Source organism: Azolla caroliniana, unplaced genomic scaffold, assembly GCF_043228905.1.
Source record: "Azolla caroliniana isolate FFs.n. ecotype wild unplaced genomic scaffold, voAzoCaro1.0.p SCAF_1, whole genome shotgun sequence".
In the NCBI taxonomy this organism is placed as follows: domain Eukaryota; kingdom Viridiplantae; phylum Streptophyta; class Polypodiopsida; order Salviniales; family Salviniaceae; genus Azolla; species Azolla caroliniana.
In genome coordinates this window covers 22,885,210-22,896,304 of record NW_028230436.1, presented here as the reverse complement: position 1 = coordinate 22,896,304, position 11,095 = coordinate 22,885,210, and the positions used below count along the sequence as shown (strand labels likewise).

General features: G+C 42.1%; 1 protein-coding gene across 1 annotated transcript; it reads right to left on the bottom strand.

The window, feature by feature from the left end:
* Positions 1–5,498: 5,498 nt before the first annotated feature.
* Positions 5,499–9,865, bottom strand: LOC147869172 (pentatricopeptide repeat-containing protein At5g27110-like). Its single transcript, XM_087326993.1, has one exon. It carries the CDS (start codon positions 9,776–9,778, stop codon positions 6,356–6,358), a length of 3,423 nt encoding a protein of 1,140 aa, XP_087183119.1. The 5' UTR covers positions 9,779–9,865; the 3' UTR covers positions 5,499–6,355.
* Between the last annotated feature and the right edge of the window lie 1,230 nt (positions 9,866–11,095).

Below are 11,095 nucleotides of genomic sequence, written 5' to 3'. Positions count from 1 at the left end.
TTTGAAACTTCTAGGGGCATTCTGGTAAATAGACAAATTTCTAGGGGTATCTTGGTACTTTTCCCTATATTTAATGATGCATTGCAACATGGTATATCGTATGATTGGACTACAAATTGGATCAAATTTTTACATAAAGGTGGAGATGTAAATAATGTAAACAATTATCGAACCATCATGGTTAGCTCATTAGTGGCAAAACTATTTGGATGTATAATGGAATCAAATATAAGTGTATGGGCTAAAAAAAATGGTAAGAGAGCTTATGGACAAGTTGGCTTTCAAAAACACTATAGCACCATTGATCACCTTGTCACCCTTCGAGTATTAATAGAGGAAAGTCGCTTTAGAGGTAAAGGTTGTTGCTTTGTAGACTTCAAGAAAGCTTTTGATATGGTACCTTGTGAGCATCTTTGGAGGCGAATGGAAGAACTTGAGGTGCCAAGTGAATATATGCTTGCAATTTCCCGAATATATGAGAAGCTTATATGTTGTGTGCATATGACAGATAGACTTTCAAAAAAAATTTAATAGCACTATTGGTGTTAAGCAAGGATGCTCACTCTCACCAACACTATTTGTTCTATACATTGATGAATTGGAAGAAATGGTTACCAAGTTTGTAAAGGAAGAATGTGTTGACAAAGTTGCCATTGGGAATGTTGTGATTATGCTATGTGGATGATGTAGTGCTTTTTGCAAATACTTTAGGAGACGCACAAAAGCTTATGAAGGCATTGGAAAAAATTTGCATGCATACTAAATTAAGTGTCAATAGCTCTAAAACAAGGATTATGCTTGTGAAGAGCCAAAAAAGAGATAAACCATGCATTATGTACAACAATGAGCCGCTTGAATGTGTGGAAAGCTTCAAATATCTTGGCTTTGAAGTTCCTTCAAACCATAGATGGAATGAATGTGCTACACATCTCTTAGAGGCAGCAAGTAAGCGAGCATAATATGCATTTGAGAACACATGCAATCTTGGAGATATTAAGTGTTGGCTCCTCAAGAAATATCTTTTTGACACTTTAGTGACACTGGTTCTTCTTTATGGGGTAGAAGTATGGGGCGATAGCATCCCTAAATGTACGTGGAAAGAGTTTCTTGCAAACTTTCTACAAGTTAAGAAACAAACCCCCTACACCCTCCTCCTTGAGACGGGATCACTTCCCATTGAGATCATGGCCATGGAAAGGATTGTTGAATACATGTTTAAGGTTCAAAAAAGTCCCTCACATCGACTTCCTAGAATTGCATGGGAAGCAAGCAAAAAAATCCAAAAGACGCATAAAAACAAAAAAACTGTGTTCTGATTGGATGCAACACACTTGCTTCACGATGCATCACTAGATTACTCAATAAATGAGGCCTTTTTGCAGCGCTGATGTATCCATGACATGGGACAATTGTGGAGGCTCACGCTTCACACATTATACTACACATGTTGCACCTAACCACAAAAACATATTCTTCGCAAAACGGGGAAACCGTACACATCGATACATGTTAGAGCCCATCCCGTTATCTGCCATTCGAACCATTGCTTCCATGCGACTTAGCTCACATGCATTGCGATGTGAGATGGGGAGTTGGGGCCCAAATGATGAGAGTGGCCAGCTATGCACACTTTGCCCTTTAACAAGTTTGAGAGTCTTAGTATCACACTTTGATATAATGCTCTACCTTTGATCATATTCGACCATGCTTTCCACATCTCTTCGACCAAGCCCAATCCTTGCACGAATTTCTCTCACAACTACAATGTGCACTCTCGATGTAACATTCATTGGTAAAGTCCTTGAACATTGAGAGTCACTACTCACTTTCACACGTATCAAGTGAAATGTAATATTTTTAGTGTCATAGGTCATATTTGACCTCTGAAGACGATAATATAATCTATCTATCTATCTATCTATCTATCTATCTCTCAGCCACATTCAATTCATTACTTTTGTAGTTACAATTCAAGACTTTCTACCTCTCTTTCTCAAACTTGGGCGTTCTCGTTCTCCCTGCCTTCCTCCGTTGCATCTAGCTCTTTTTGGCCGTCAAGAGGGTGTTAACATCGACAAAGTTAGACCGTCGTCGTCACCCATCAACACGTCACTGGCCAACACGTCACCACCCACCAACACATGGCCGCCTGTCAACACGCCACTGACTGCCAATGTGTCATCACCCGCCAACACGTCGCGCCACCAAACCACCGCACCGTTGAGTTCCACTCATTGCTCTAGCCTTCGAACGCTCGCCAAATGTCGACGAGCAACGCTCGCCGTACAAAGGAGGTTCGGCCAACCACCAATCGAACACGGCCAACCGTCAATCACACCGCCATCCACAACCCGATGACTGGTGAACCATTAGTCGGCAGACCAGGCGCAAAAGGTTTGACCGACCAACCACTGGCCGGATACCACCAACCAACTGACAGTCGGGCTCCTAAGAGACGAAAACCGACAACCGTCGTTCAAACGTCATTAACTGGCTAAACCCGACCAACCTATCGTTTGAACCCATCCGACCAAATCCGAACGAGTCGGACAAGATAAACCGACAGTCCGGACGAGCTGAGACCACTTGTTAAGACTGAGCCGACTGGACAATCGCAGGTAGTCTAGCCAACAATTGGAACCGAACAACTTGCATGGGCGACCCCGACAATAAAAATGGAATGCAATTGTGCCAAAACACATCCGGCCGAACAGTAACAACCAACCAGACTGACAACCGAAGCGGCGAACCCCCATGAGTGTCTCGACAACAAAGAATGATCCGGCGATAAACCTAAACAATTGGTATCTTACAAGCATAAGTCACCCGATTCGTCCTCCTCAGTCCAAGACCCCGGTGGTCCAACTCGACCAACCCGCAAGCGCAGATTCCCGCGACATAATCTTCCGCCTGTCAGGACTGACCCGATCGGACAGTCGTGGGCAGTCCAGCCAACAACCGTAACCGACCAACCTACACAGGCAACCCCAATAGCAAAAATGGAATCTGACTGTGACAGAACCCATCCAACCGAACAATAACAGCCAACTCAGTCGACAACCAGAGTTGGCCAGCCCGCATGAGCATCTTCAACAACAAAGAACTATCCAGCAATAAACCTAAACGAACGGTATCTTACGATCACAAGTCACCCAATTCGTCCTCCCTGGTCCAAGACCCTAGTCGTCCCGCAGGCGCGTATTCCCACGACAGCATAGCCTTTCACTACGAGTCGAGCTTTGTGGCAGTTGACGAAGGCAGCGGCATTATACTTCACCTTCTATATCCATTTGTAGTTGATTGCCTTCTAATGGGGTGAAGAGGGGACAAGGTCCTGGGTGTTGTTCTTGCCAAGAGCCTACATTTATTCGTTCATTGTGTCGACCCATCGTGGATCTTAAAAAAGTGACATCAATGAAAGTCGTCAATGAAAGTAACGTAGTATTGGCATCCTCCGAATGTGGTGGTTTGTGTCGGTCCCCATACATAAGGGTGGACTATGTCCAATAGGCCTTTGCTCACGTTCCTCTCTTTCGAGAATAGGCACCGATGTTGCTTGCCGAATTGGCATGCTTCACATACTCCAGCAATCTCCTTCTCTATAAAGGTCAAGAGTCCAATGAAGACTCCTTTTGATTCCATGCCTGTAAGCTTTTGGAGATTCAACTCGAGAATAGCTCTATGTCGGCGTCAACTTTTTGACCCTTTGCGAACATGGCCAATTTTATCTCGTTCAACTCGAGAATAAACATTCGGTCTTCTCTTCGACCACGAGTGATGAGTTGGCCTTCCTTCTCAATAAAGCATCCCCCATGGTTGAAACGAACTTGCATGCCTTGTTCCACGATCTAGCCAACCGAGACCAGATTCTTTGTTATGGTTGGCACATGAAAAATGTTTTTGATGTAGGTTTGTTCGCCTTCTTTCCCGAGTGGGACATTGTCGATATGTTGAACGGGGTGAATTGTGCCATCCTCAATTTCCACATAGTTGGGTAGGTCAGGCTTTCGCAACTCACACAACCAATCTTCATGAGACACCATGTGATTGGACGCGCCAGAGTCAACAAATTATACATTTTCCGAACAAGTGCTAGTTGTGCCGGATACAGACATGGAGTTCGCTCTGTGCCTCATTATGAACATTCCACCATAGTCGTCGTAATTGGAATTCGAGGCATAGTTAGTGAGTTCTCGGCTTGTGGAAGCCAGTTCACGTTTCTTCTTTTGGCAATCCTCTTTATGGTGGCTGAATTTGCCACCATACCCACATTCAATGGGGTTATTTTGTCAACTTGGTCCGGCATGGTAGCTCCCCTTTCTGTATTTCCAAATTCTTGTTGGTAATGGGAGTTGTGTTCCTGGGTCGGACCTCAATCATTTCGGCCTTGCCCAAATCAGCCTCTTCTTGCATGATTGCGTCCTCTGCCACCGCCTCAGTGCGAATAAAGCATTTTTGCTTCTGATGAGTTGGTCGTCGTTCAGATGTGGTTCTCTTTGACCGGCAGCATCGATTGAAGGTTGGAGGGAGGATTCTCCCTTGCGAGGACGATCGTCCTTCTAGCACTGAACCAAGGTGCTAGCCCTCCGAGGCATATTTGTACTATCTCATCGTCGTCAATGTTGACAATGATCGAGCCATGGGAATCACTCAGCTCTTTGATCTCTAAGGTGTATCTCGCGATCGACATGTCCCTCTGTTGAATGTTATTCAACTCTTCTTAGAGTTGGAGTTTTTGTGTTGATGTATTGGCCGCAAAGATCTTCTAGAGGTTCCTCCATGCCTCCTTCGGCGTTTTGACCTCTCAGATATAGTCGAGCATGTGATCATGAATGCATGATGCTAAGTAGTACAACACACGACTTGCCACTTTTTCCCATGTTAGTTAGTCGGCGTGTGTTGGGTTGGGTTGAGATTCTTGCGTTCCTTCGATATAACATCAATAGCCTTGGCCGACAAGGTATTGGTCCAGCTTGTATTCCCAAAATGCAAAGTTATTTCTGTCAAGCTTTTTATTGGGACGAGAGCTGCCCATCTGAGTATTCATGACGGTTAACTGGTTCGAGTTGTTATCCTTCTTCTTCTTCTCTATGATACGAACTTTGTAGGGTTGCTACTACAGTGATCGGCCGATTCTTCGTGAACGTTGGCATATACAAAACAGACGCGGATTGGCTTGGATCAAGCTACCAACTGCTTTGATACCATGTAAAGAATCGTGTATGACTCTGTGTCGCACAATAGGTGTGTGTGTGTGTGTGTGTGTGTGTGTGTGTGTGTGTGTGAGAGAGAGAGAGAGGGATAGAGAAATAGTCGACACAAAAAGGGACAGAAAACAAGAAAGACTATATTAACAAGAACAGTTACAAAGGAGAGGAGAAGGTGCTTATATAACTACTTGTTGGGAAGAAGGTAGAGACTTAACTACTTACTATGTGTCATAGGAGTTAAGGTCAATGACACATTAGTTATGATACAAAGTAGTGGTGGTGTGTCCACACACTTGTGGTCTTAGGATGTGTTCCCACCATAGGGAAGTTGAGTTTGATTCTCAACATTAATACATTGTCGTTCTCCTCTTATTCCTCTCAATTTTCTCTTCTTCAATTCATTCTCATTCCTTGGTTATGGCCTTGACACCATCTTCTTAGTCTCTTGCACCCTATGTAATATGGTTGATCATTGTAAAATCCTCTTGTTTGTAGCTTGGTTTCGTTTTTTTCAAGGATTTTTTGGAAGCACTTATAAAATCAAAGATCGTACATATGTACATATTCCAACGCACATGTTTTTCAAACAAGGTGCCATTACTCATTGAAGGGATTCTCTCGCACACCGAAAGCGTGCCTACAAGTATACCCACACCAGTCAAGAAAGGACGGTTTGATACCATGCCATAACAATATTCATCTTTGACAACACCTTCACAAAGCCATCTCCTTACTCCAAACCCCTAGTGGTTGTCCTCAATTTCACATACACATGCTGAATTTTGCATCAACATGGGTATTTAATTTTGGGTTTAGGGTTGATGAGCTTATGATCCGAAACACAAATGCCGTTGATGCCAATAATTGGTTTCTCTCGTACCATATCACCAGCAGCAGTTTCTCTTGTGCAACATCCCAATGATCTGTTTTACTTATGCAACATCCCAATCCTTGGTTTCTCTTGTGCGTCCGAATCGTTAGCTTCTCTTGTGCAACCCAATCATTCACTTATTTCTCTTTTGCAACATCCCGAAACATCAGACCTCATTCAATTGATACAAAATTTGAAACTCCAACATTCCCATTGTTCACAAACAATTTGGAAACTCCTTGTAGATTATCTTGCAACTCTTTAGCCTGTGTTTTCAGCTTTCTAAAAAAGCAAAATAATCATTTTGCTGATTAAATATTGATCCTGCAAGCTTCCAATGTCCCCATCTATCACATGCACCCATAAGTGCAAGTTGGACTGACGAATAAGAAGTTGGCATAGTCTTAATCACTGATATTACCTCATCAAAATATCCAGCACAACCCAACAGAGTAATCAAACATGAATGATGCTCCAAGTTTGGTATTATGCCATAGTTTTTGCTCATATTTTCGAAACACATCTTTGCCTCATTAACTAGACCTGAGTGGGTGCATACATTGAGAAGACATAGAAAAGTGATTCTATCTGGACATATTCCTTCACTTTGCATTAATCTAAAACAAATCAAAGCTTTATGACCATGCCCATGTTGGGCATATCCTCCAATGATTGCATTCCATGATACTGCATCTCTAACTGGAAGCTCTTCGAGGAGCGCTTGTGCTTTCGAAAGCATTCCAAATTTCGCATACATATCTACTATTGCATTGCCTAGTGCAATATCAGTATCTTCTTTCAGAAAACCCATGTTCACAATCTCTTCATGAACTTGTTTTCCCTTCTCAATGGCTCCTATGCTTCCACACACCTTCAAGATGCAAAGGAAAGTGATCACATTCATAGAAATGCCATTACTTTTCATCTTTTCAAAGCATTTCAAAGCGTCATGCATTTGCCCTTGCTTTGCATATTCTGACATTAGTGCATTCCAAGGGACTACACCTGGGGATGGGTGTTCTTCCAAAACTTGCTGTGCTTTTCCAAACACACCACATTTTGCATACATATCCACTATAGCAGTACAAAGCATGATATCCTTGCTCAACATGCTCCTACTAGTAATCTCCTCATGAATTTGTTTGCCCTTGTGAATGGCTCCTATGCTTCCACAAGCCTTCAAAATGCAAAGCAAAGTTACTGCATTTGGAGAGATGCCACTGTCGTGCATTTGGTCAAAGCATTTTAGTGCTTCATGACCATGCCCTTGGGCATATCCTGAAATTAAAGTAGACCAAGAAACTACATTCTGAAGAGGAAGCTCTTGAAACACTTGTCGCGCTTTCATTAACATTCCTGATTTTACGTACATGTCCACCAAAGCATTGCCGAGAATGACATTCGTTTCAAGAAAACCCCTCTGAATGATCTCATCATGAATATGTTTTACTTTGCCAATGGCTCCCACACTACCACATACCTTCAAGATGGAGATAAAGGTGACTTCATCAGGAGAAAATCCCTCCAGTTGCATTCTTTCAAAACAATTCATAGCTTCTTGACCTTGCTCATGATGGGCATATCCAGAAATCAATACAGACCAAGAAATTACATCTCGGAAAGGAAGTTCTTCTAGCACGTCTTGAGCTTTAACAAGCTTGCCACATTTGGCATACATGTCCACCAATGCAGTACCTAGAATGAAATTTTCCTCCAGTAATTCCTGTCTTAGAATTTTGTCGTGAAATTGTTCACCTTTATTGATAGCTCCGATTCTACCACAAGCCTCCAATATAAAAACAAACGTGATTGCATCTGGTGAAACACTCTCCCTTAGCATTAGCTCAAAAATGTCGAGAGCATGTTTACCTTGACCTTGTTTGGCATACCCTCCAATCAGTGCATTCCAAGAGCTAACACTTCGAACACGAAATCCGTTATGCACATGCCTTGCTTCTCCAAGCCTATCACACTTTGCATACATGTTGACCAAAGCATTGCCAAGCATAGCATTTTCCACAAGAAATCCCTTAGAAGTAATCTCATTATGAATAACTTGGCCCTTATCGATACATCTGGCATAGCTACATGCTTTCAATATGTGCATAAAGATGATCTCATCTGGGGAAGATCCCTTACCTTGCATTTTCTGAAAACATTTCAATGCTTCATGTTCTTGACCGTGTTGTACATAACCTGAAATTAGTGTAGACCATGTGACCACATTTGGTGCATCAATCTCATCAAGTACTAATTGAGCTTTTGCTAATGCACCAGCTTGGATGTACATGCATACTAACGCATTGCCAAGATAAGTATATTTTTCTAGTAAATCCAAACTGACAATATGATCATGAATTTTCTCACCCTTACTGATAACTCCTATGCCACCACATGCCTTCAAGGTGCAAGTTAAGGTCGTTACATCTGGAGAGATTCTCTGTCTATGCACAAGTTCAAAACAATCCAATGCTTTTTTACCTTTTCCATCGTGTGTATACCCTGCAATCAATGCATTCCAGGAATCTAAGATTTGATCATAATGTTCATCATGCAATTGTTGTGCCATTTCCATTGCACCACATTTGGCATACATATCCACTAAAGCAGTGCCAAGGACAACATCTTTCTCTACCAATCCCTTGCTAACAATCTGATGGTGGATTTTTTCACCGTTGACAACGTTTCCTATGTTGCCACAAATCTTCAAAATACAAATGAAAGTGACTTTATTGGGAGAGATACCATCAGATACCATGTGTTCAAAAGCATTCAATGCTTCATCAAAATTTCCATGTTGAGCATAACCGGCGATAAGTGCAGACCAAGCAATGACATCTCGAAATGGAAGGTGTATGAGAACTTCTTGAGCTTTTACAAGCATGCCACATTTGGCATACATATCCACCAAAGAAGTACCAAGAAGTACATTCTTTTCCAGGAAACCTTTGATCGCAATCTCACAGTGCATTTCTTCACCTTTCCTAATATCTCCAATATCACCACATGCCTTCAAAATACCATTAAATGTAATTGCATCAGGAACAAATCCCTCACTTTGCATCCTTTCAAAGCAATTCAATGCGTCATGACTATGACCTTGTTTGGCATAAGACAAGATCAATGTAGACCAAGAGACCATATCTCGATTGAGAAGTTCTTCAAGGACATTTTGTGCTTTATCAAGCATACCACATTTCCCATACATATCTATTAAAGCATTTCCTACCACAACATTATTTCTTTGCAAACCATATTGAACAATCTCTTCATGAATTTGTTGTCCCTTCTCAATGTTGCCTGTGTTTCCACATACCTTCAAGATGCAAACAAATGTGATAGCATTGGGCAATAAACCCTCTATTTTCATCTGTTGGAAGCAATGGAAAGTTTCATAGGCTTTCTCTTCTTGGGCATATCCAGAAACGAGTGCATTCCATGATACCACATTTCTAGATCCCGATTCCTCATGCAATTCTTGTGCTTTTGAAAGGATGCCACATTTGGCATACATGCTGATCAAACTATTGCATAGGTGAGGGTTCTCCTCAAGCAAAAGTCCTCTTCTGAGAATATGAGCATGTATCCTGGTACCTCTGTGAAGATCCTTCTTGTCTCCACAGCGCTTGATTTGAGCAACAAAGGCAAAAGCTTCTTGATTTCTTACCTTTACCTCTCCTTGTGTGGGTAGGGACATTAAGGCCCTTCATCAGAATCAGAGCTCTTCTCTTTCTTATCTTTTCTTTTACCTCTTCTTGATTGAGAGAGCTCTCCTTTGCTCTCTCTGTTTTGGTTCTTCCAGAGTAAGCAGGAAAATCTGGAGATGCATCTCTCTCTCTCTCTCTCTCTCTCTCTCTAACGGCTCCTAACGGCTCCTTTGCTGCCGCTGCCGTCGTCGCCGTAGCCGGCGTTGTCTGCTTCGTCTTCATCGCCGTCGCCTCGGCCGAGTAAAGAAGAGAACGCATCTTCTCTTTATAAAGTTGTGGTTGTACACTTGTACGTGGCACACAAGGCTTTTTTTCTTGGCGGGTTGATTGCGAGCTCAAGAAGTGAATGACGTGGATGAGACATCCACCAATGCTCGGCTAAGTTTTCTGTCCTTTTCGTCCTTTTCTTTTTCTTCTATCTTTTGAATTACAACATGACTTCTAAATGAACTAAAGACCATAAGGAAACACACGAAGAAGCTATAAGTAAGGAAGAATTCTTAGATGTCTTTAACCGTTTAGTTAAAATAGAAAAATGGGTAAAAGAGATCGAATCTCAAAAGCAAAAAGATAAGGAAGAAAAAGAGATGCTTATAGCTGAAATAGCAAAACTCAAAATAGAAAACATGAACCTTCAACAACAAGTTAATGACATCAAGACCTCTAGGGAAAATGGTGAAATATTCTCCTAGAGGATATTAAGGACGAGATTAAAAAGGTTAAGGAAGAGGTAAGAAGTGACATGGAATTAGCGAAAACCAGTTGGGTCGATGTAGTAAAATGTAACATTAAAAAGGAACTAAAGGATGAAAATATTGTAAACACTACCCTTGAGGAAGAGAAAATGCATCAAGCTCGACGCCTAAATGTACGTGTCACTAGGCTAGGCTCAAGGAAGGGGCATCTCCCGACGAAGATGCACAAACACTCGGGAAAATGTTAGGGTACATAGAGGCCCTACCAATCACCAAAACTTGGAGGGTTGGACGTGACACTACTAAGAAGAGAGCTTTAGTCCTTCAGTTTAAAGACTTGGAATCTAGAATCGCCTTTTTTAAGAAGAGACCAATTCTTCGAGGATTAGGCGAGGACCCTATCTACCAAGATGAAGACCTCACCAAGATGCAAATTGAGCATCGTAAAACTTGTATGCCGCGAGTCATACCAGCTCGTAAAGAAGGGCATCACGCCTTTTACCGAGACAAACGAGTGATAATAAATGACCGCGCCGCCAATTGACGGCGTGTGGCCCATGTGATAGACAACAAAATTAGGATGACTTTATGGAATTGTAACGGTGCACTTTG